Raw genomic sequence first — 26,230 nt, 5'->3', positions numbered from 1 at the left:
TGTTTTTGGATTGGCTTGCTCCTATGAGGGCGGCGCTCTGGGGGAATGTAACGTGATTCACGTTGACGTCTGAACGTGGGCGGTATGGAAAGACTTCGTCGTTGACAGTGGGACGGGGATCCGAGATGGGCAGGTAGGGGAGGAGGCAGGAGGAGAATGGCTGTTTGGGACAACCTGGTGCGTGGTTGTGAAGTCGGAGAACAGCCTTGCCTAGCCGGAGAAATCCCCGAATGAGAAATAACATTGCGACGGAGCTCGTGTAATTCATTTGTCCATTGTATAATGATAGCTGTGATCAGCAATGATAGACGTGGCTCTGTCCATAAAGTCTGTTTGCCTAGAGCGTACTCTTTTCATTGTGCCGCACCCCTAAGATTAGAACTGGGGCATTTCTATGCTGTTTGCAAATTGCGATCTGTTGTACGTTCACTAAAGGCAGGGCTGCTGCAATTTGCGGCATGTTTTATTTCAAAGTGTGTAGGTAGGAGTTGCGCAATGGTTTTCTGGATAAAATATATAATATATGTATATGTATGCCGGGAAGAGTATACTCCAGTTATACTGGAGTATACTCTTCCATTGAACAAATATGCCCGGGATTCGTATTTTTATAACCACTAAGGACATACATACATACATACATACACACACACGCGCGCACACACACACACACACACTAGTGAATGTTGTTATTCAGCTATGAAATTAGTCACCACTCCCACACTCTTGGATCTGTTTTCAGAAACATCTACAAGGCAGTTAATCAGGTTTGGAGGTTGAGCTACAAATCACTGCAAAACTGAAAGGTTTGGGCACTTTTGTTGTTTTCCATGAAGTCAGATGGCATTTTCACAAACAAAGCTTTGTTTGCTAACCAACTGCCGTTTATTTTTAGGGTCCCACGGCTGTACTGTGTATGGAAAAAAATGTTAGAACATACAGTTAAACGTTATCTTCAAATATGGCACATTTTAGGCATTTTGAGTGAATCATTTATTTATTTATTTTTTAAAAAACAGCTCTATTCAAACATGTAGATTTATACTGAGAATCCGAGTATTCTTTGTGGTTACTGAACTAAGGACTATCTTGCCTTATTTTACCCTAGGTTGTTGAGGAAAACTAGTAAAGGGTAACATACAGCCCCCAAATTGAACTAGTTGAGTAAACTGGTAACCATGGAATAAGCAGCAAAGTATTGACAGCATTAGTTAGTGCTATAACAGGAGGAAACACAGGATTTAAAAATAAATAAATGCTATATCAGTAGAACACCTTATCCCTCAAAAGCTTGGTTGTTTCTTTGCTATATTCCTTGTACTGAATCTCTGCACAGAATATCATTAAGACCCAATAATTTTCTATGGTTCCAATAATATTCTATAGATTTGCAGCAAAATTACTAGATTTCAGTGAATTGTTCATTGTGTCTCTGAACCTCTCTTTTTCCAGGATGGACAGCCAAAATAGTTACCTTATAAAAAAAATTACAGTGAAGCAAAATATATTATTTTGGGTTGTAAAACAAATTGCACCTCTCATTTAAATTTAGAAAGGAAAGGCTTCCCCTATCAAAAGTTTGGAAAGTGATATAATTCATTTTTCCTTTGAAAGAGTCCATGATTTTTATAATCATGAAATCCTGTACTAAACTTGCAATATATGGTTTTGGAAAGAATGCTATGCTCCCTCTGAATTATATAGGGCATAACTGATATATAAAATATTTTTTTAAAATCCTGTTGATGTGCTAAATCAGTTTTTTGTACCTTTACAGAATGACTCTGGCTGCTTATTGTGTGGTTTGCTATAGAAAGATAGGAACTTTAGGTTCAACATGGAAAGTTGATCAATCGTGGAAACATATCAGTAAGTGCAATTTTGTATTTACAAGCCTGACTCTATCATTATTTTATTTGAATCATTTCCTAGATAAATTCATCATTTGAAGCTTGTTGCACATCTCTTCTTTGCCTACCTTGGGAAATTATATATACCTATTTGAAAATTTTATTAAGAATAATAAGTAATACAAACTAAAATAGAATGAAAAAGGAAGAAACAAAAGAAAAAGCTAAAATGCAAAAAAAAATAGAAAAAAGGATAAAGATATGAAGCGTTTGTTTCTGATTTTCTTCACATCAGTTATAAATACAATTAAAATTTAAGTTCCTGACTCTCGTCTTTCTGTCTAATCATCAAAACCATAAATCATTTTTGTTTGTTTTTTACACAAAAAGTCCATAAGGAGTGGAAATTATATTCTTCCTAGGGACAGTTAGGAAAGTAGCCTTTGGAGAAATATTTTGAAGAACTTTATTGGGTTTTTTTCTATAAAAGGAAATATATACGCCAATGGAAATACAAAGCCTATTTGAAGTTAAGATCTCTGAGCAAGATCTTAGTGACATTGTTCTGCATAACTCTTTTAAATATTTATGCCATATTTAAGAATGAGTTGAATATTTTCCTAAACACAAGGTTGAAAAGCCATCTAAAAAAGATTTGACCGAAATTTTAGATAGAAAAATGTTGATAAGGTCACCTGTAAGATGACCTTATGTAACCTTAAATTACATAAATATATAAATATAAATGAAACTATGATTTCCAATGATGAAATCTATTTAGAATATTTTATGAATACAGTGCTACGTATTCCATAATTTAAACTTTTCGGGATGATGGTAGGAAGATCATACATATATAAAAGGCTAATGGAAGAAACCAATGTTGTAAATCTTATACAAGTTTATTCAGAAGTAAATTCTTTTAAATTCACAACTTGAGCTTTGTTGCCAGGTTAATTTGCCAAATTGTGTGTTCTCATTTGAAGCATGTTTCTCAGAAATACTCTCATCAAGTTGAGTGGGCATACTGCCAACTGGAAAAAAATTTAAGTGATTAGACCCATATACACAGAGCTGTCACTTGCTCCCCATGAAGTAGGACTTAGTTTTGCATAACCTTGAATAGGAATTAATTACATTACCATTAAATTAATTATTTGGGACCTTACCTGAGGTAAGGCTTGATATCACTACCTCATGCTCTTATCTGTCTAGTAGGTGATAAATATTCAAAAGTTGTACTCCTTTAGGCTCCAAATATGGGAGCTTTTGGAGTGTTATGGACCGTGCATTGGTTGCCAGTTGATTTTGAGGTCCAGTTTAGGGTGCTGGCTTTGATCTACAAAGCCCTTCATGGCTTGTTACCTGGATACATTCAGATCCACTTTCTCCAGCATCTGTGGTCCAACCAACTAGCTATAGCAGTGAGAAACTGGTATGCATTCCACACTTTCAGGAACTTTGGGGGGGGGGACTGAAACAAGGAGGCATTGCTTTTCTGTTGCAGTACTGATGTTAGGAGATCAGTCTGATTCCTTCTTTTCTGACTTTCCACAAGCTGGTAAGGATTGCATTTGTTTTTAGAGCCTTCCCCTGATTTATTTTAATTCAATATTACCGTCTTTTTGTCCTCTTTGAATTATTGCAGCATTATTTTTATTTTTGTATGTGACTTGTTTTATATTCCATTGTTTTTCTATGAGAACTTCCAAGAATGTTTTTTTATTGTATTGGCATGAAAACAGTTAATAAATAAGCAATATTTAAATTAGAAGTTAAATGGACTCACATGTATTTATTTTAATAATAACTAAGTACAGTTAGCTTAACCTCTGTATATAACTCATTATTGATATAATGTTTGTACTAAAGCATCCATTTTGCACATGCAGTGATACTAAACTTTTAATTTTTAAGGAAAAATTGTGAAGTTAACTGGCTCACTTATTCTGGGGTAAGTTTTTATTAGCAAACATCAGTTTTGTTTCTAGCATAAACATAAAGTATCACACTTTGTAGGTGTTTAATGTAGTATTTTTTCAGCTGTTCTTGTGAATATGTATAGTATGTTATAACTGTTTAAATGCTGTGTATATTGACAATATTATCTATCACTGAAAGCTGGTGCAAAATTAAGAATGAGCCTATTTAATATATTTCATAGACTATAATAACAGTCAATTCCTGCATTATTTTATTATTTAAAATTTGGGCCCTTAAATATGAGCCATGTGAATCTGTCATTCCTGAAAACTTTAGAAAATGTGAGTTTTGAAACAATTGACAGGCCTCCTCTCCCCTCCCTTCCCCCCTCCCCTCTCTCCTCCCTCTTCCCCTCCCCTCTCCTTTTCTCTTGGTTTCTAATCCACAAACAAGTGTTGCCTTTCCTTATTTCAAATTTAAATTTGGAAGCAGATTGTGTTTCCTGCTTAGTTCATGTATTTATTTATTGCTACCTATACTTGTAAAGCATTAAAGACTGTGAGATGATAATTGCGTGGCTTGCGCTGATCTGAAATACTCCTCCTGCTCCATCTCTGCATGATTTACTGTCTTGCTACTTTCTAGTATCAGGATATGATTAGGGGATAGACATGGCTAGAAGGTAGCGAGGAAAGTCTATCCCACAACCATATCCTGATTTGCCTAGTTTGGATATCAAGACGAATCAAGAGAGTTCTGCTTATGAGAGAGGGAGAGAGAAGAAAGTGGGCAAAAGGAAGCGAAAGGACATTTCTTCTTGGTGCTCTCTGAGCTTAGCTGTTTTCTTGCAGATGTTTCATTACCTGAACTAGGTAACATCAGTGCTAGAAGGGGGTAGGGTTTGCTCTCACTTTTATATACTCATTTTATAATATATAATATATAAAATGAGAGCAAACCCTGCTCTCTTCTAACACTGATGATGTTACCTGGTAATGAAGCATCGGCAAGAAAACCACCAAGCTGAGAGACCACCCAGGATCTCTCATTTCAACCTTGAGCTACAAATATTTTCCTCCTTCGGAACATTTCTTTTTGTTTGTTAGACTGACATGTTCATTCAGGATGGCATATGTAGAACTCCACATTTTCCCACCAAGACTGGGGGGAGGAACACTAATTCTTCAGCTGATAAAATTATGGACAAGAATTTCCAGCTTGGATCAGAAGTTAAAACTGTACATTGAGATGGGTTCGTTTTCTACGTAACTGCAATCAGGTTTAAATGTGTACTTTAATGCTTACATTGATATCTGTCTTCTGCTTTTTTAAGTGGTTGTATATTTGCTACTTATGAAGTTTTGACTTTAAGAAAATTATTCAGTTTTGATACCCAAGTTGTACAGCAAGAAAAACTGAAATCCTACATCTACTTGCGAACAGTTTCTTTAGATCAAAGTGACTATCAAGGTAAGAAAAACTAGGTTTTGTTGAAAGTAGAAGGAATTAGAAACACAGTTTGAATGTAAGAAATACTAAATAAGAATTGGAACAATAATATATTCATCCTGATGTTTAAGGAAGAACATTACATTATGGAGATTATGGAAGAAATTTACTCATATTCCCTTCTATTTTCTCTTTTTTTCCCTCATAATGTTTTTCTTATTTTTTTTATATTCTCTTCTACTGGAAATTTACTCGGCTGGGACCAGGATGTTTTCTATATTCTTTTTAAATCCAATTGAATAATCATTTTTTCTCTCCTTATTGTGTCTATTGTTAAGAAATTGTAATAGAATATGGCTATCCATATCATAAGCTTGATTTGGTGATATCTCTCCTATTCCCACAAGTAGCCCATTCTTAGTGATCCTCAGACATTTCTGAGAGCAAGTCAACACTTAATCCTTAGTTGGTGATCAGTATTTAGTTTGATATCAGTAACATTCTTGTTTGGCTTGTAGTGCACTTTTTCCCAATCAGGGCCTCAAGGTTTTATTTGGAAGGCGAGGCTACAATATAAGGAAAGGTGCAAGTGACATTCTCTTTCTGCTGAATCTAACAGGACTTTATATATGGAGAGAGCCAGGGAGATGGCCTTGAAGCAAATATTCAGAAACTTATATAAACAAAAATTACAGAAGCATTCTTTTGCTCCTGGGTAGGGAGATAGTACAGTATTCAGAAGAGACTTAGGCTGACTCTTCCCTGATTCACTGGTCGTAAAAGAGTGGGAAGAGAAACCACAAGCAAAGTTGCAAAATTGGTTACCGTACTATGGCTTCCCTCACTAAAATGTAGTTCTTGTTCTTCTTGTAGAATTGGTTTCCTGCTTTGGTCTCCGTGTAGGACTGACAATGTATTATATGACCAAAATGAACTCTCTGTTGCTTTTGTAGGAATCATATATCAAGTGAGAAAGAAGCTTCACCGAGCAGCCAAAAAAATTATAGAAATGCATGCTCGAATTTTCCAGAAGCCCTTTGATGGTAGGTTTGGAATGTCATTGTCAACTCGCTGTAATCTAAACTGTTATTTTTTTAAAAAGCAGAAACTTTGTACCTTTAATAGTTCATACCATGCAGAAACTAAATTGATGCAGCTTTTTCCATTCTCTCCACCCATTGCTGTTTCTGCATATTGGAAAATCAATAAATTTCTGCCTGTCATGTATATAACTAAAATGCAAAGTGCCATGATCTGGCTAAGAAGCCAGATTTGTTACCTGGAACAGTGACTAAATGTTTGGAATTGGTTCTGAATATGCTAGTTACGCTTAAATGTTTTATTATTCTTAAGTCAATTGCTGTTTAAATAAAATATCGTGTGTTTATTCAGAGATTTAGGCTTAAAATCAGTGCAATAGTAGGAGCCAATTATTCAGTGAAATAATGTGCTTCGCTGGATGCATTCAAGCAGAGACTTGATTGCATCTGGCAGGAAAGATTTAGTTTGGATTCCTGTACTGAAGAGGTGTTAACTTGAAGGTCCTTCTTACTCTGGAATGCACAGTGTTCTCATTAGGATGCAAAAATGACTTTTGGATATTTAAATGTAGTTCCATATATATTCTTGTTTTACAACCTCTGTGCAGAGTCAAGTCCTAATCATTGCTTATGGCCACTAAACTCCAGTTTCCAGATTCAAAGCACTCTATTTAATTGAATGGTCATTTGTTTATATTAAGAAAAATCTCCTTCAAATCAAACTTGATACTGATGTATAGTTTTCTTGACAACTTTACCAAAGTTGTTTACCATTATCTTATTCTTGGAGAGTTTTTGTAACCCAATCTTGACTATAGCTCTAGTGTTCTCTGGAGATGTATCATCCAAGGATTTACCTGCTTACCTTTTTGGATTAGCCAAGATCAGTTTGGTATTGTCATCTAACTGTGGATCCAGGAAATAGTATGCTTTAAAACAGTGGTTCTCAACCTTTCTAATGCCGCGACCCCATAATACAGTTCCCCATGTTGTGGTGACCCCCAACCACTTATACATCACTGGGTGCCAGGGGCGTGGCCAAAGAAAAGGGGGAAAAAATGGTGGACAGCCTTGTTTGGCGACCCCCGTGAAATGGTCATTCGACCCCAAATGGGGTCCCGACCCATAGGTTGAGAACCACTGCTTTAAAATGTTACTCTAAAAATACTACCTTTAATTACAGTACTGCTGATAATACGAAAATGGAAATAAAGTGACTATAATAATCTTGTCCTATTTTATGTTTGGTAAAGAACGCTTCAGTACACTTGATGCAGAAGAGCGTGATTATGCCTTGTGGCTGCTTGTGAAAAGAAGTCAATCAAATGATAAAATGGTCCGATTACAAGCTGTGCAGGAATTGGCCGCCAATCGTTACTGGCATGGTAATGGTATCTCTTAAGATAGCTACAGAGTTCTTGCTGTTGGCTATTATCTCTTACATAGTACTATGAAAAGGAGAGCCAACTGATAGCAGCACAATATATCAGAAAGTTTTCTTATACGAGTTCTACAGACTTAACAGGAACAGTACAAGAACCCATTCATTTTAATTGGAACTTGTATTGGAGAACCTTTTACCCCCTAAAGGGGTTTGTTGCTTTGCTGAATTTCAATTACAATATGGGTTAATGCTTGATACTCACAATTATTTAGAAATAGTAGAGCCCTTCCAGTTCTGACCGCTACTTCAGCAAGAACCAATGGGGGGATGTTTTACAGTGAGAAATCAGACTTCCTATTGGAAACCTGTGCTTTAAGAAGGCTGCTGCAATTCAAAGGAGTCTGAAATTAAACTGGCAACTTTTGTTTTACGATACAAACTGCAGGTGTTACAGTTTTATTAACAATGTTACAACTGAATCCTCCCCCATCCACTGTCCTTGTTCTTCAAAATTGGGAATTTGTTTATACCTGCCATCCCTAGGTATGTAGTCTTTTCCAAACAGGTAGCTTATCCTCATTGTGTTTACAATTGCAAAGATATATTGCTTGTTTATATATATTTTATTAAAAATATATTTCGGATTAGTGAAAGTTCTAACTTTATATTTGTTTTAGTACAGATTATCAATACAGGACTGTTGCCCAAACAAGCGACCAGAGAACTGCCATTGCTTTAGCTCGGTGTAAAGATGTCGATCTGCGATTTTTCCTGCCTCCTCATCTTTTACTGAAACCAAAAGATGTATGTATAATATGATCTGAACGACCTTTATGCGGGAGCTTTTTTTATGTAGATACTTGAAAATTAATACTTGGGAATTAACCAAGGTAGCATAATGCAGTTGCCAGAGGGCATCCATATGGACAGGCATACTTTTAAAATCCTTTTTTTTTTTTATTCAACCTTTCCCAATCAAATCCTAAGAGAAGAAAGAGGCTCCTTGCCTGACTGAAAGGAGTCCTGGGGGTAATTGGCCTCAGGAGAGAGAAAGGCAAGAAAGATCCAGAGGCACAATAACCCAGAGGGCTCTCTTCTGATTTGGGCTTCTCTGCTCTGTATCTCTAATCAGTCTCTGAATGCCAGTCCCCAAGACTTTTAGGTTGCTTTACTTAAGTATATCAGTCTACGAATAATCTGAGTGCCCTCTAGGTGCCATGAAATCATTTCATAGGATGTTGATAACTCCTGTCAGAAGTGAAGGATAAAAGTCAAGCCAACCTTAGCTCCCAAAGAGCCTCATGTTCAGGAAAGCAATTTGTGTCTGGTTTTTTTTTTCTTCTTCTTCACCTGTAGCCCATGCTGGGTGGGAGGGGGAACAACATAAGACATCCAATAGTTGCTGTCTTGAAACTACCCTGCCCTAGTTTTTTTTCAGGATAGCAATCCTGCCTGGCCTCCTTGGTGATGTGCGAAAGAGATATATTGTGGGAGTAGTGCAACTCATAGTATGCCAATATAGATTCAAGAATGGGTGGAAAGCTCATGAATAGGGCTGTGAGAAAGAGCCCAGAGATGTCACTGGAAGGGTAGGAGTAGGAGTAGGAGTGCACCGGAGGCAACACAATACAAGTCATGATCTTAAAACCCCAGACTTCACCTTGGGGAGTGTGAGAATAGGAATTGCAGTGAGAGGACTCAGGACTGCTGTCTTTCCCATCCATAGGAGTAGAAGAGATCAATGTTTGGAGGAGTTAAAGACTGGGAGGCAAGCTCTACCATTCACATTCTGAAAATCCTCCAAAATCAGTCTGTGCCACACTTTGGATTTAATTCAGAGGAGGTGCTCTGGAACAACTGGAAATATAAACCCAGTTCATGTCTGTGATTGCAGCTGCTTTCCAAAATACTTATTTTGAGAAAGAGAGAGAGACAAATAGTTAGCTAGGTGCTTGTTAGGAGTTACTTTATGTCTGTAACTATATCCTCTGGTTTCTGCCCTGCCATCGTAGGCATGCTTCCCTAATCAGATTATCCTTGAAGGAATATGGTCTCAGTAGAAAAGGATTGCATCCCTAATCTGGAACTTTATAGGCTAAAATTCCTGCTGCTTCCTACCATAAAAACATTTACAAATCCTAGTTTTTTTTTGATGTGAGTCATTCATCAACAAGATACAGTATCAGAAATGTTTGTGATTTCATATTTCAGACTTGTTGCTTAGAAGATGAACTTCGACTGCTTCTGGCAGCTTTACCTCAAAAAGATCTTGATCAGTGTGTACAGTATTTTACCTCTTTAGCTTTAAGAGAAAGCAGCCAGACCATCGCTGCCCAAAAGGTATATTCTCAAAACTTAAAGAGTTCAACGTTCTAGTCCAGGACTTTTCAACCTTTTTACCCATTGTACCACTTTTAGGATACGGCAACATCTGAGTACCACCAGTCACCTCGCAAGGTGTCAAAAACTTGATGACCCCCCCCCCAAAAGGAAAAAAGTGATAAAGTACAGGTAGTCCTCGACTTACAACAGTTCACTTAGTGACTCTTCAGAGTTACAATAGCACTGAAAAAGTGCCCCCCAAGCCACAGCTGAGCAAGACACCTGCCTGCCCACCTGGTGGCGCTCTTCCTCCTGTCTGAGGTTTTCATTGTTGTGAGCATTTCTGTTGAGGATTGGCAGTGGGGTTCGGGTGGGGTGTATTTGGTTTTTATTCCCCCCATCTGCTGGGTGGTTGCAGCAGGTTTTGGTCACTTCACATGACCCTGGGACACTGTGACCATCATAAATAAGAATCAGTTGCCAAGCATCTGAATGTAAATCACAAGATCCTGGAGATGCTGCAACATTCCAGCTAATTGGTGCTTCTTCAAGGCTCAGCTGAAGCACCAGGATCAGCACCAAGCTCTAGCTGGAGCCTGGCGCTGATCCTGGCGCTTCCACTGAGCCCTGACAGCCCCGAAGAAGTGCTGGTCCTGGCGCTTCCGCTGAGCCCTGACAGCCCTGCAGCTCCAGCCATCTCTCGCTCAGACTTGTGCGCTGCTGTCACCGGTTCAGCTCATTCCCCTCCCCCACTACCACTTTTCTAGGATGGTCGCGTACCACCTACCAGGTGCCAGTGTACCACAGGTGGTATCCGTACCACTGGTTGAAAAGCCCTGTTCTAGTCAACTGGGTACTTAGAATTGGTGTTCTATTTGTGTGTTTCCTCCTTAATGCATGGTATGTCTGGTTCCCATTTTACTTTGCATTTTTACAGTGCCTTAATTTTGTACACCATGTTGGGTCTTTTGATTTGTTGGCCTATGAAGCCAGAGATAAATCTATTAAATCCACAATATAAAAAGTGACATAGTCTGTGAGTAAATTTGAAGTTATTTTGTCTTGCCAATAAGTTTCTAATTTAGAGGGCTGGTCTGAACCAGCAGAAATGAGAACATGGTAATAAATATTTGCTTACTTCCAGATGATTACATATTTCAGTTATATCAGGAGTCTTCAAACTTGGCCCTTTTATGACTTGTGGACTTCAACTCCCAGAATTCCTCAGCCAGCATACCTGGCTGAGGAATTCTGGGAGTTGAAATCCACAAGTCATAAAAGGGCCAGGTTTGAAAACCCCTGAGTTATATAAATTCCTTGAGCTGACTGATAACGAAGAGTAAATTCTTACTGGAATTTATTTACTGGAATTTTTTTGCCTCCAGAATAACAAAATGTTTCTTTAAAAATATTAAATTTTCATATCTCTCTTGAGTAATTTGCCTGGAAAGTAATTTTAGTAGCAAGAATGCTCCAATGGCTGCTAGGATAGAGATGCTTCTACCTTGCTGGTCAGTATTTTCAAAATGGTTTGAAGTTGCAGCATCTTTTCTGTAAAGTGGTCTCTTGTTTCCTTTGACCCATTAGAGTACGCTGTACTCTTTGTGCTTAATTTTTAAAAAAATGGAAAACTCTACACATTGTTGCATAAATATGGTTGTAAAATAAACTTAAGGTTGTTCATTCTGTCGTTCTGAAATTAATTTCCAACGTGTTTTTCCTTCCAGGGAGGCTTGTGGTGTTTTGGAGGTAATGGGCTTCCATACTGTGAAAGTCTCAGTACCATACCTGCAAAGACAGTGGAACTCTTTTGTTTGCAAGCTTTAGTAGAACATTCCAAGGTAATGTAGCAGAGGCACCAATCTGGGCCTGGAGCCCGCTTTGGATCTCAGTTGTGCAAACAAGCTAACAATATAGACGTAGAGTTAGAAAATGATTCCTATTTTTCAAGGTAAAAGGATATGATTTTTATTTTAAAATAGATGAAAGAAATATTTTCCTGTTAAATGAACGGTCCTTTTGATCAAATCAATTAATTTCAATTATATTCTGGGTTCTGCCTGTACCCACACTTGCTGCTACTTTGTAAACTGTTGAACTCGGCCATTTGCAGCCCCTCAGGCCCAAGTTAAAGGCATAAATAGAAAATCCCTGCTCAAGCCTTGTTATAAACCCAAGATAGATTGTAAAACATGTAAGTACTATTCTACTTAGTCATGTTATGAGAAAATAGGACTGTACTGCCTATGCTTAGTTAATGTACACAGTGTAGGCATTCTCAAGTCATTTTTAATTTTCTTTCGGTGTCTGGGTAATAAATAGTCAACCTTCCCTTCCCCCCATGACTTTTTGTGCATGATATAATTTTATACTTGATTTGCACACTGTTAAAGTACAGCTGATTACTGCCATTTCTCTATCACTTCAGATTCCTAGCCATTGTAATAAAATTGAAGCAAACAAGGGACTTCAACTCTTGCAAAAACTGTATCACCTCCACAGAGATTCTCGCAAGATACAAAGAAGTATCATTCACATAATTGGAAATATGGCACTAGATGAACGTCTTCATGCATCGATAATACGTTCAGGTAGTAGCAAATGCATTTGTTGTTAATTGAAAAATATTTTATTAAAATATTTTGTCTTGTGATGTTTCCTTGCAAGAGTCAATAGGGTTTAGGTAATCAATACTTTAGAGTTGGGATTTAATTATTTAATATTCCAGGCAATTTCATATAATTTTGTCAAATATATTTTCTTATTGGTTGAGCATAGTGTGGGTGTATATTGAATTTATCTTTGGAGTAAAGGAATTGATCAGAACTTCCTTATATATCTGCAGTGTGAAGCAGTGCATTTTTCTATACAGGATTCTTTTCCAAAAGGGAAAGAATTAATGGATAAACTAGATGAATGATTAAAACAAAGATTTTCCTGACAGGGTGGCAGTTTCTTTCTGGAGGGTTTGAGCAGACAGTATGCATTCTACCTATAGGGTGGCATGGTCTGTCTGTCTGTCTTGATATTGCTGCATGAATTGTTGGTTATAATCAGTCTTACACTATATTCTCTAAACAGGAATAGGAGAAATTAAATGTTTAGACTTCCAGTTGCTAACAAATAATAATTTTGCAGAGAATTGCCAGAAAAAAATGTGGTGGAAAACAGTCAATGTATATAATACTTTCCTACCTATTTATTACTTACTAAATATACCTTTGTCAATAAAACATCTGAGTAGGTAACAATAATACAAATGTTTTATGTAATTCAATGCTAGGGTGGGTTTCTATACTGGCAGCTATGATGAAGTCTTCACGTGTCATGGAGTCCTCCCATGCTGCAAGAGCCTTGGCTAATCTGGATAGGGAAGTGCTGCAAGAAAAGTATCCCGATGGTGTGTACATTTTACACCCACAATATCGAACCAAGTAAGCAAGCTCTATCGTCTTTATATTAAGCCTGTTTTGTAATTCTGGTTTATTTCTAACCATAGTTTAGCATGATTTAATCTGCTGATATAGCCAGTCCTTTGCAGTAGAGTTGATTCACACATCCAGTTGTAAAAAATGGACCAATGAATCATCAGGTGCTGCTGTAACCATATATTCAACAGTTTGGCCCTGAGGAATTGTTTGTGAAGGGATAAGTTTTTCTTTTCTGTATTTCCTCCTTCCTGTATTCTGAATGGAAGGAAAAAATTCAGGAAACTGTCATAAACTGAATCAGATTTTCAATATTGCCTGGCTGCATAGACAGCGAATGTTTTCAACCTTAGCTGGCTCTTGGTATGCACAGCATGGATCAAATAATTTAAAAGCAGGATACAATCTTTTGCATTAAACTCATTAGCCTTAGATGTTTCACAACTTATGTAAATTGCTCTGGCTTTATGTTTGCTTTTGGGGCAAGCATTATAAATATATTACAAGTAGTTCTTGTTTAATAACTGTCTTGTGTAGCAAATGTTAGCAATTATACATTGATGAAAAAATAACTTTACACCCAGTCCTCACATTTATGACTGTCACAGATCTGTAAAGCAATATCATAAGCACAGATATGGTTTCACTTAGCAACAGTTTCTCTTAGTGACCAAGTTGCCAATTCTAATTGTGGTTTCTAAATGAAAACTACCTATAATATTGTGCACTGCCTTAGGATGATAATATTGTACATTATGCATAATGCTTAAGCCTTCGAGACAGTAGTATGTTGTGAGTGACCTAGGCTATACAATCTTGTGGCAGTTAAGCCTTTGAAAATTAGTAACTGAGAAAAGGGAAAGATGTAAATTTACCTAAGATTAACATCTTGCTAAGGGGCACAAAATAGTTTCAGACAATAGATAGTAAGAAGTCCAGAGTTCAATTGGCTAACAGAGCCTGCAGAAAAAAAGGAGATAAAAAAAAGTAAATCTGAGGTTTTGGAAGGAACTTTCTAATGGATCACTACTTCTTATAAAATAAAGAAACAGAGTTAAGTTTATGGAGGAGAGAATGATGTCATCAGTACTAGGTATATGTGAGGAGATATAAGTCAACATTTGATTCCTTATTCTGGTTTGGAATTTAACTTAGAATAATCCCATCAGTTTTGATCTGTACCATTACTAATAATTTAAGTAGAGATGGGATAGGAATTATTGTATTTATTTCAGAGAGAATTCTTTGCCTAGATTACTGTTTTTCAACCTTGGCAGCTTTAAGATGCATGGACTACACTTCCAGGAACTCCCAACCAGCATGTTGGCCTAGATGCTCTTGCTAATAATAGATTTTTCTTTATGACTTCTCTCCAGTACCAGTGAGCCCATTAAAGCTGATGTCCTTTTTGTTCATGGCCTTTTGGGAGCAGCATTTAAAACATGGAGACAACAGGACCTTGAGTACTCTACAGATGAGAAAGACATAGATGCAGAAGATGACTACAGTGAATGTTGGCCCAAAGTGAGAATCATTAACTACATTTCTTGGGTTGTATGAACCAGGACTGTCAGGATTGCTGTTGCTAAGCAATGAGGTCCCAAGACATCGCCTTTTATGATTGCATAGTGTAACAACGGCAGTCCTGGTCACCAGTTGCTGTTGAAACCCCAGGACTACCTAGATGATGATGATGATGTTGTATGGGTGATCTACAGTTAAATTCACAGTCTAAGACTGGAAGAAACTTAATAATTCAAGTCCTAACCAAGAACCTAAGGTAGTGATGGCGAACCTTTTAGAGACCGAGTGCCCAAACTGCAACCCAAAACCCACTTATGCATTGTCGAGTGCCGGGTGGGTGTGGCCCATTGGCTGGGTGTGGCCAATTGGGTGGGCATGGCTGTGGTGGTAACGGCAGATTGGGTGGGACTAAAAAGTTCAATCAATCAGTTCCAACTTTGCGAGATCTTTTTTTTCCCTGTGAGAAGTTGAAATTGATTGAACCTTTTTTTGTTTTTGCACACAGCAGCAGAGGCCTAAAGCGAAAAGGTTTTATAAAACCCAACTGAAGGCCTAGGACTTGGGCGACGGCGCGCGTGCCCACAGAGAGGGCTCTGAGTGCCGCCTCTGGCACCCGTGCCATAGGTTCACTACCACCGACCTAAGGATTATTAAAATTGCATCTAAGACTATAGGCCACAGGTGTCAAACTGCCGGCCCATGGGCCGGATGCGTCATGCCAAAACACGCCCACCCCAGCTCCGACAATAGGGAAAAAGTTGCAATACATTGCAACACGTGACGTGGCGAGTTTGACACTCCTTCTATAGGCAGTTCCAAACAGGATGGGTATTTTTTGTGAAGTTAGGGTATTCAGGTTTCATAGATTCAATATTGCCAGATATCGAAAAAGTCCTTTAGGTATTTCTCTGAGGACTCCAATTACGATTGCTTTAACAATACATTTCTTTTTCCATTTAAGCGTTCAACTTCAGTTAGTAAGTCCCAGTATTTCATACTTCTTTTCCAGTTGTTTCTCTTCAGTTCCTCTACATTATGCTCTTTCTGTGTACAGAAAGTAGCATTCGTGTGAATATCTATTTATTCAGAGGCACCTATGTAATCACCAGCACAACAGACTTATTTGCTTCTGTACATGTACATCAAGATTCTCTCCTGATGAAGCAATTTCTTTTTTCCTTTTACTATACCTGTACCCAGAGAAGGTATCACTTCCTTGATTTCTGCTTTATGCTTAGACGTGTAACAAGTCATAAGTGATAGCTTGGTCTTTTCTAAAATGTTCTGAAGCCTGCTAACATATCCAAACGCAGAGGCTTTGATTAATTGGTAGAGATCAACCAATCAGAATGATAGAAACATTATGTCCTAGAAGAGTCAAATGAAAACTTTGGCCCTATATTTATGGATTTAAGGCACAAGAGTTGTTTATAAGACTAATGCTGGGTTGCTGAAATTAAGGCAATAGAACCTGCTAGCAAGTCATTTCAAATGATATACCCTGCAATCATAGTTTACTCTTCTGATTCACTCGTCTCGCTTGAAAGTATATTGCTGATCCTCATTGCATAACCTGAAGCCTAAACACTTATCTGAATGCAATTGTTTTCTGTTTTGTTTTCTTGTATCCTAAATTTAGACTTGGTTAGCATCTGACTGCCCATCGCTTAGAATTATTTCTGTGGAATATGATACCCATCTTAGTGACTGGAGAACAAAATGTCCCGTAGAGAGCTACAGGTAAAGAACGGGGGAGCAGAAACTTGAAACGCTGTTACGTTTCTATACACATCATTTTGTATATTTTAGAAGTGAATATATTGCTTATATATTCACATTATGATATTATGTTGATACGTTTTGAACAGTTTAAATTCATACCTGCATTTGATTAAAATAACAGATTGATCCTTTTCTGTAAACTCTAAAAGAGCCTTGCCAGAATTGATCAAGATCAGTCTTAAAATATTTTACCTGGGTTCAGTTATTGAATTAATCCATGATTTTTTTAACAAAATTTAATCTGATTTAACAATGTTGAATAAACTTTGGCAGAATTCATATAATCTTGTCAAACCATTTTCAATATCCTCCTAATGCAACCATACATAGATAGTAGTTGCTCCATGAAGAATATGTGGGGAAACTTGATATTCCCACAACAGTGATTTTGTCCCAGTTAATGTGATTATGTGCTGCCAAATTTGCTCCCTCTTCTCCAAAAGGAGATTTGACTTGGATAATACTGCAGCTGCTTAATTTAATATTTGGAATAGAGATTATTTGATATCCATAGTCATCTAAAGAGATGTTAAATAGCTGTGTACAGATACTTATCTAAAGTATTAAATAATGCATTACTTCCCATGTTTGTGACATAGCTTTAAACATTCTGTTTTACATATCAGCCAAAATCCCCTGTGCGTACCAGAAAACATGTTCTAAGATACATACATAACATGAAATACAGCATATTGATCTGATTATTTGGATGCTAACTACTGTTTTAAGCAAGATTTGATTAAAAAATATTTTGTACAGCCAGAATCTACAAGATCTTGGAATCTCTCAAGTTTTTTTTATATTCTTGCATAACATTTCATCAGATCTTGACATTCCCACCCCAAATCTCACTAATTATGCTTAAACCTGATGATATTTAGTGACTTCATAGTAATTGTTTATGTTTTTAATTAAATTATGAAATCTGTTTGGAAGGTCAAGTGTGTTGTAGTGCCAATAGTCAATGAGTTGTTGACACCTAGTTTTTGTGGTGATAGTAGTAGAAGAAAGAGCCTAACTTGGTAAGTTTAAGATCTGTGGACTTCAACTCCCAGAATTCCCAAATAGTGTGGCCATTGTTATGTATTTTAGACCTTGAACACAATCTTAAAGTTGTTAAGGTTGGGAAACTTATTCTAAAGGTTTTGGTAATGTGGCATACTGATCCACTTGTAATAAAAGTTTCACAATTGCTGCCCTAAAACATTCCAACATTTTGACACAAGTGGATGCTATGGGGAAAAATAACTTACTCTATGGAGCACAAGCTGAGTTTAAGGAAATTTGAATAAAGCTGCCAAGAAATAATATAATTCTTCAGGATATGCTTGCCTTGCTATATTTGCCCCTCATGCTTTGTTTGCTGTCTCATCTGCAGAGAATCTCTTGCCTATCGAAGTACTGAGCTTCTCAAGAAACTAAGAGCTGCTGGCATTGGAGACAGACCTCTCATATGGCTGTCGCATAGCATGGGCGGTAAATTCATTGTATTCTGTATCAACTTTTAAATGAATTACTTCAAGCTTGTTAGTCCTGTAAATATAGTACATTGGTTTCATTTGAAGGCAGTGTTCATAGGATCGTAGTACATAGAAAGTAATCCCTAATACGTGGATTTATAATAATAGTGGTGCATAGGATATGTGTTTAGATGTGGTGTATTTTCAGCCACTAGTGCATTTTCAGTGTGTTGTTTGTGGATTTTCAGTAGTTCCCTCCTGAAAATTCTGATTTTCTAGATGCCACTCTTGTCAGAAAGCAGTCTTAAAAACCTTAGGTAGATGACTAGTTACAGAGCTTCTTCACCACTGTTGCTCTCTGCCTCTTTAGCATGTTTATATTCAAACTTTAATGAGCCCAACTTCCTTTAATTTTTGGCACTCTTTTATTTCCTAACTGCACTGCTAACACAACCTAGACCCTTCATGTGTTCCAATACACCTTGTTGGTAGATTTCCTTTGCAAGCATAACAGGATGGTAAGCATCTCTTTGAATACTCATCTCCTCTAAGCCCTTTCTTGTAGTTTCCAAAGTGTCTGCTGAAATTTGGGGGGCTGGGGGCGTAATGAAAGCAATGATGAATTAATGTGTCCTCGGGCTCTGTGATTACTGGGAAACAATATCTAGAAACTAGGCTCCTCCTTGACCATTTAATAAGCCAATGAATAAAGTAGTAATTTGGTTACCTCTCTATCACCTCTGCTTGTTCCCACATCCATTCCATTGGAAATTGAGACAACTTTTAGTAGTGGCTTTTCCGCCGTAGCTTTTTCAGTGTATTTGTTTGTATTCTGCTGAGTATTGACATTTCAAGTTCTGAGCCTTGACGCTATCCACCATATATCTGTCAAAACGTGAGATCACCCTCTAGTAAACTTTTGTTCTTCCTATAAGCAACAACCTCTGAAAAATGAATGGAGAAGCTAAGATTTCACATGCACTGACTTGGAATAGTTCTACCTAAAATGTCATATTATCTCCACAGAGCCAGTTGGCTTTCTCAATGTGACCCAAAGTGCCTCCATCCCCTCAGTCTGTTTCTGCACTTTGGTATCTGTTTGTCTAAAGGGCAAGCAGAGAGATTCACAAAGTTGTATTAATTTTAAACCTGACTGCTTACATTGACTTCCAGGAGGCACAGTGTGACCCATTTCATCTTACTGGGATTCATTTGGGGAGCCAGATTTTATTCTATGGCATTCAGAACCCTCTACAAGGAATTGAGCTCTTTGACCGTTGCACTTTAGAAGACTATATACAGTGCATTCGTTTTAGAGTTACCCTAAAATATTAAGATCCTAGTTCCTGGCATTCAGCAGTTTACAGGAAGGGATATATAGAAGTCGTCATAATTGTACACATAGTCTATCTTCCCTTAAGATGGGAAGTCTTGTGGGACATCAGAAGCACGCCTTGGCCAGGGCTGCCTCTGCCCTGTGGAATACCCTCCTGCTGGTGTTTCAACAGGCCCTCCACCTTTCTAGCCTTTCAGAAGGCTGTTAAGATTTGGTTTGTTTGTTTGTTAAGACTTGGCTGGTTTGTTTGCTTGTTTGTTTATCAGTCATGTTTCTTCGCTGCCCATTTCCTTCAAGGATCTCCCATTTTACTGAAGTGCTGGGATTGTATAATAAGACACATTGAAAGAAGGGTAGCTGAACCTGCTGTGGGAGACACTTAGGTTGCAGGTTTTTTGTTTTTATTGTGTCACAGTTTTTTTTTATTGTTTTTATGATTGTTTTATTTATTAGTTGTATAGTTGCTCTGACCCACCCAGAGGTGTTTAAGATGGGCGGTCATATAAGGCTTCTAAATAACTGTAGGGTACTATGCATATAACTAGACAGGGCTGATGGTCAATTTGGTATCTCTTGTCCTTGGTAGGGGTGGTCTGGGGCTTGTAGAAAGAGGCCTTTTCCAGGAGAGGAAAAATCGACTGACCCTCCTTTTCTGTAAAGAAAGCAAATCAGGAGGTCTTCAGTGAGTTCTGAGAGAGAGATTTCCTATCTTGTGTCTCTGTAATAAGCATCACAGCCCTGCATTGATCCCACTTCATGGCTGCTTTTCTTTTCAGGCCTTCTAGTCAAGAAAATGCTGCTGGATGCTTCCATGGACCCCGAAATGGCTTCCATAGTGGACAGCACACGGGGAATTGTATTTTATAGTGTTCCTCACCATGGCTCCCGGTTGGCTGAATATTCCGTAAATATCCGATTTCTGCTCTTCCCTTCTGTGGAAGTCAAAGAGCTCAGCAAAGGTTTGTTTCTTTGGGATAATTTTTGTCTAGTTCTGGAATGTGTGTATATTTAAAGTATAGCTTTCTATAACTCTGTGTGTGTGTGTGTGTGTGTGTGTATAAATATTAATTTATATTTAAGAAATTAATATTAACAAATTATTTACACTGATCAAAGGAACACAACTTCATTTTTATTTATTCCTTTGATGGAGCTTAATGGAAATGCAGTTTTCTAGACGATATTTTTTTGGAAGTGGTTTACCATTGCCTTCTTCCTAGGACTGAGAAGGAATGAAGATAAAGTCACCAAGCTGGCTTTTGTGCCTAAGCCAGGACAGGCTTTTGTCCCTGTTTTTAGTCCAGCATCTTTATCAGTAGAATAAATTCTCTTAAGCTTTATTAAGGTGGTCCAAAAGGATTCAGAACACGTTTGTATCAACGAGTGATGAGAAGGAGCTCCAGTGAGAAATGAAAACCCTTCGGTCCTGATCCCAACTAAGTAATCTTCTGTGACGATCAAACATAGCGTGATGTCTGTCAACAGTCTTGGTAATGGCAGATTTATATAGAAGAAAAGTGTTCTTTCTGACACCCTTCACTCAAAAATAAACACGAACCCCATTATTAGTTCAGCTATCCCAATAAAGGGGTTGCATGATGACAGTGCCCAAAGTCTTGTAACATAGATGTGAAGTAACAGCCAATTCTGTAAGATGAAGCCTGTTCCACACGGTTAGACTTGTAAGAAAGACAGGAGTGAGTGCATGAATACCAATTTATGTGAAACTGGTTAAAAATTAGGCATCTGAAGATTCCAATTTCTGAAACTGCATTTTCAAGACAATTTCTACCCTATCTGGCACCGCTCGAGTTTTAATGCAAGAGTCAGAAGCACTTTAGTCTTCTCAATTAAATTTAACGTCTTTACCCATAGGTCATTGTTGCCTCCAGCCACCATTCAGAACCTCTGCAGTGTTCCCATAGAAAGAGGGAGGTAGAGTACGACAGACATCTGTGTTCTGATTCCAGTAGACTCCCAATCTGTGCTTCATGTAAATATAAATGAAGCCAGTATAAAGGCCTCTGACAGAGTCCCTTAGCTTCGCTTTCAGGACCTGCCAGTTTACATTTGAGATATCCCAATATTTGCTCCCAGGCCACATCAGGAAATGTGTGAAACAGATATTAAATAGAAATGCAAAAGGGAATTTTGAGTTCAGACATATCCTCAATTCAAACTTAGCTGAAGTGTAATCATTTCGTAACACCTTACCTTTATTTATTTATTAAATTTAAACTCAAGGCAACTTTGAGCAGCTGTGGTTTTGCATCACCCACCCACCTACCCCAATTTGTTGTGTACAGGAAGTTCTGTCCTAGAGCTCCATAGCTCCATAGGCATACTGGCTGAGGAATTCTGGGAATTGAAGTCCACAAGTCATAAAAGGGCCAAGTTTGAAGACGCCTGGTCTACTTTCTTTCTCTTGCATTCCTGGATAGAAAAATAACTCTTAGACTTTGATATAGATAGAACTTTTGTAGGTGGGCCATTTTGTTTATTTTCAGTAAGAAGCTAGCAACACATAGAAATGCTTATAACCATTGGGACTAGAATTTCCTTTGCTAAGCAAGGAGGTTGCTAAGTGAGTCATGCCTGATTTTACAACCTCTTTGCTGCAGTTGGTAAGTGAATCATGCATTTTTTAAGTGAATCAGGCTTCCCCCACTGATTTTTGCTTGTCAAAAGCCAGCTGAGAAGGTTGCAAATGGCAGTCACATGACCTTGGGATGCTGCAACCATCTTAAATACAAACCAGTTGCCAAACATCCACATTTTGATCATGTAACTGGGGATGCTGCAGCGGTTTTAAGTGCAAGGACTGGTTTTAAGTCACTTTTTTCAGTGATGGTGTAACTTTGAATGGTCCCTAAATGAATGATTTAAGTCAGGTGTCTCCAAACTTGGCAATTTTAAGACTTGTGGACTTCAACTCCCAGAATTCCTCAGGCACCCAGGGCTGGCTGAGGAATTCTGGAAGTTGATGTCCACGTCTTGAAAATTGCCAAGTTTGGAGACCTCTGGTTTAAGACAAGGGTTACATGTACTTCACCAGAACAAATAGCGGCTGTGATACTACCTAGCCTTGCTTGCATATATTGACCGCAGATGCGCCTTTCTTAACTGAAATCCATCTTCCATATGAAAAACATTACATGCAAATGTATACCTCTGCCTGAAATGCAATGTCTAAAATAAGAAATCAATACTTCATTTTTCTGTGTTTTTTCCAGATTCGCCTGCCCTTAAAGCACTGAATGATGACTTCATCTCATTTGCCAAGAATCAGAACTTTCCAGTATTAAGCTTTGCGGAAACTTTGCCGACACGAGTTGGCAGAATGCTGAGTCTGCATGTCGTGCCAGTGGAATCTGCAGGTTTGACATTCCCAGCATTCCCCTTCGGAAATTTATCTGGCTTTACTCATTTATAGCAGTGTTTCTTAACTTCAGCATTTTTTAAGACTGTGGACTTCAACTCTCAGAATTCTGGGAGTTGAAGTCCACATGTTGTCATGGCTCCGACAGATGAAACTCTTCAAAACAACTTCGAGACATTTTTTACCTTAAAGAATCTTTATTTGAGAAGCATAGCATCTGCACTAACACAGTCGAAGGCACAAACTGGATTCCCCTCCCCTGAGCACATAGTATCAAAGCACAATTTCCTCCTCCAATTAACAGTCATAAATAACATTCTCCAATTAGTTTGAAATGCAGGCTTTCCCTCCAGTCCTCCAGCCCTCCAATTCTTATAATCTCTTATTTCAATAACCTCGGTTCAGCATTGTTAAGTCTAGCTGAACTCTCTTGCACATTCCTCCCCCCAGCATCATCTAACTCTAGCTCTAACTCTAAAAGTAAAACATAAGAAGAAAATGGTTGCATCTCCAACTGTTGTCAAAGCAAAAATATCCGATGTTAGCAGCGGAAGGCCAAATGACTTAAAGGAAGGCCAAATTAGACAAATTAACAAAAAGTAAATGAATTAATGAAAAAAGTAAAAAAAAAAACCCAAAGAAATCAATGATTGACTTTCAGTTGAGGAACACTGGATCAACCATCATTATACCTCAGGTCCCAAGGTAACTTGCTAACTCATGTTTTTTTCTTTATATGCTCATTGCTTACATTTTAAGTATTGTGACATTAATTATTTGAACATTTTCACTAGGACAGTTTCTGTATTATCAAACACAATGTAGTTCTTTAGAAACAGCTAGGAACAGAAGGGTTTGCTTTGCCCTTGGTTTGAAGTGATTGCTTCTGGCTTTTCTATATTGTGGGAATTTTTATATTATATAGGTCAGTGATGGCGAACCTTTTAGAGACTGAGTGCCCAAACTGCAACCCAAAACCCACTTATGCATCGTCGGGTGCCGGGTGGGTGTGGCCGATTGGGTGGGTGTGGCTGCGGTGGTAACAGCAGACTGGGTGGGACTAAAAAGTTCAATCAATTCCAACTTTGCAAGATCTTTTTTTTTCCCGCGAGAAATTGAAATTGACTGATTGATTGAACCTTTTTTATATATATACACGGCGGCAGAGGCCTAAAGCGAAAAGGTTTTATAAAATCCACCTGAAGGCCTAGGACTGGGGCGACGGCGCGCGTGCTCACAGAGAGGGCTCTGAATGCCGTCTCTGGCACCCGTGCCATAGATTCGTCACCACCGATATAGGTAATCCTCAATGTAAGGCCACAACGGAGCCCAAAATTTCTCTTGCTCAGTGACAGTTAAGTGAGTTTTGGCCCATTTTACAACCTTTCTTGCCACATTTGTTAAGTGAATCACTGCGGTTGTTTAAATTAGTATGGCTGTTAAGTGAATCTGGCTTCCCCATTGATGGTTGTTGGTCAAAATGTCACAAGAGGGGATCACATCAGCTCAGAACACTGCAACTGTCATAAATATGAGTCAGTTGCCAACTGTCTCATGATCACGTGACCATGAAAAACTGTCATAATTCACATTTTTCAGGGCCATTGTAACTTTGAATGGTCATTAAATGAATGGTTATAAGTGGAGAATTACCTGTATTTCGTCGTGTAATTGTATGTATGTTTGACCTGAAAACAAGATGCAGTTTTTGTTTTAATATGCATTGTGTAGAAAGGGCTTAAAAAATTAGTTACTTCAAACCAGTGCACATATTCCCCAAACAGCTAAGGCATAAATTATGTATGACATCCTGTGAAACAGCTTATGGATTACTCCAGCTAAAATAAACTTTAGGTGTTTTTTATATAGTCTAGAATTTGGTTCAAACATCATCTTTTCTTTGTTATTGATTCTGATTCAGAGATAGGTCAGAGAGACAGGCTACCATCTTGCCTAGAAACCCTAGAAAGCAGGGGAAATCCCTTGAATGTCATTATGTGACTTGTGTCTTTTCTGTGATTTTTAATGCTCTTTGTTTTCATGTCTGTTTCAGATTTAGGCATTGGAGAACTCATTCAGGTAGAAGTTAGCCATCTCAACATTTGTAAACCAAAGAACAAAGACTCTTTCCTGTATCAACACACCTTAAAGTTTATTCAAGATTCTCTAAAAAAGGAGCTGGGAAATCAGTGAATGGCAATACTGTGCATATTTGTTCTTTTACTGGAACAATTCACCAACTTTTCTTTGAATCTGAGCCCTTACTGGCAAGGCAGCTGTTTTATTACAGTCAAGCTGATTTTTAACATTGCCTAATGACAAACCGCGGGTGCATTTCTGGTGTTGTATATTGTACAAAGCTTTTTTGTTCATTTTGAGTTCCATTTAATGCTTGACAGGAAAACAGTTATCTGAGCTCCTAGGTCTTTTCACTGCTTTGTAAACATGTGTTTTTTACCTAAAAAGATCTTCATTCTCTGCTCAATATAGAAAGCAAGCTTCTATGCCATTAATGATTATTCTATACTACTTTGTTCAGTCACTGACGCTAGGTGGGTGGGGACACTTGACCCTGTATATACCGTGCATACTGGAGAGCAAATGCACTAATGCTATAAATCTACTCTCCCATGCTGATGTACTTATATACCCACATTGCATGATATCAACTTCTTTATGGACATTCTGATATTTTAAATATAATAGAAAATATGTGCAATGACAAATGAATCTGCACCCTAGCCTGTATTTGCAGCTGGATGCAAACAAAAAACAAGGATATACTGTAAATGTGCTACTGTATAGTGTTTGGAAAGCTATTACAAGCCCATAACTATTTACTCCGAAGAACTGAAGCAATTTCTTGATTCCATGATGACAGATTTTCCTGTGGTCAGTTTATACCAAAATGCCTCATGAAGTAAAAAATATTCAGGATTGTTGCTTGATTCTGCATAAAAGGCTGGATTAGTCAAGGGAGCACTCACTTGAGATGAATCGGAATTATGTCTTTACCGCTTAAATTTTTGCAAAATTCAGAAGATAAAATTCAGTCTCATTGTAATCTGAATAGCCTGCCAAATATATATTGCAATATTGAAAATGAAAAACACTCCAGGAGGGTAGAAAAGTCTTCCCTTTGGCTGGTGCCATTTAAGTATTTTGAATCTTCAGTAATATAATGTATAAAGCAGTTGTTCAGTTCCAACATGAAACCAAACTATGGCTTGATTTTTTTTATGTAAATGAAAAAAATTCTTCCTGAAGATTGCTTGTCCTGTTTTATGTTCCATTTGCTTAATATCCCAGTGGTAAAACAATTGCCATAATTATTTGAGTTGGAAGTCACAACT

General features: G+C 37.8%; 1 protein-coding gene across 3 annotated transcripts; it reads left to right on the top strand.

Annotated features, from left to right (window-relative positions):
- The first annotated feature begins 17 nt into the window (after positions 1 to 17).
- SERAC1 (serine active site containing 1) lies at positions 18 to 26,143 on the top strand. 3 transcript variants are annotated; one of them, XM_039358343.1, is made up of 17 exons: positions 18 to 133; positions 1,778 to 1,869; positions 3,768 to 3,804; positions 5,107 to 5,243; positions 6,176 to 6,265; positions 7,516 to 7,647; positions 8,329 to 8,450; positions 9,858 to 9,986; positions 11,696 to 11,809; positions 12,397 to 12,559; positions 13,252 to 13,402; positions 14,773 to 14,920; positions 16,560 to 16,660; positions 18,081 to 18,178; positions 20,275 to 20,457; positions 22,732 to 22,875; positions 24,931 to 26,143. In XM_039358343.1, the coding sequence occupies exons 1-17, from the start codon at positions 126 to 128 to the stop codon at positions 25,068 to 25,070; spliced, it is 1,989 nt and encodes a 662-aa protein (XP_039214277.1). In that variant the 5' UTR covers positions 18 to 125; the 3' UTR covers positions 25,071 to 26,143. The 3 variants fall into 3 exon arrangements, with proteins under 3 accessions (XP_039214277.1, XP_039214276.1, XP_039214278.1); XM_039358342.1 differs by having other exon boundaries at positions 121 to 259; XM_039358344.1 differs by lacking the exons at positions 22,732 to 22,875; positions 24,931 to 26,143 and adding an exon at positions 18,621 to 18,680 and having other exon boundaries at positions 121 to 259; positions 20,275 to 20,413.
- The last annotated feature ends 87 nt before the right edge of the window (positions 26,144 to 26,230 follow it).

This window comes from Crotalus tigris, unplaced genomic scaffold, assembly GCF_016545835.1.
Source record: "Crotalus tigris isolate CLP2741 ecotype Arizona unplaced genomic scaffold, ASM1654583v1 scf7180000019007.31208882:3723066, whole genome shotgun sequence".
NCBI lineage: Eukaryota > Metazoa > Chordata > Lepidosauria > Squamata > Viperidae > Crotalus > Crotalus tigris.
The sequence above is the reverse complement of the archived record's forward strand: the minus strand, read 5'-3'. Positions and strand labels throughout refer to the sequence as shown.

What these genes read in the sequence shown, in the direction of transcription:
- SERAC1 (XM_039358342.1), top strand. Translation starts at nt 231, where the DNA reads ATGAGAAATAACATTGCGACGGAGCTCGT. An exon ending in CTTTAGTAGAACATTCCAAG is followed by an intron (nt 11,810 to 12,396) that starts GTAATGTAGCAG and finishes CTATCACTTCAG; the next exon opens with ATTCCTAGCCATTGTAATAA. An exon ending in TGTCCCGTAGAGAGCTACAG is followed by an intron (nt 16,661 to 18,080) that starts GTAAAGAACGGG and finishes TCTCATCTGCAG; the next exon opens with AGAATCTCTTGCCTATCGAA.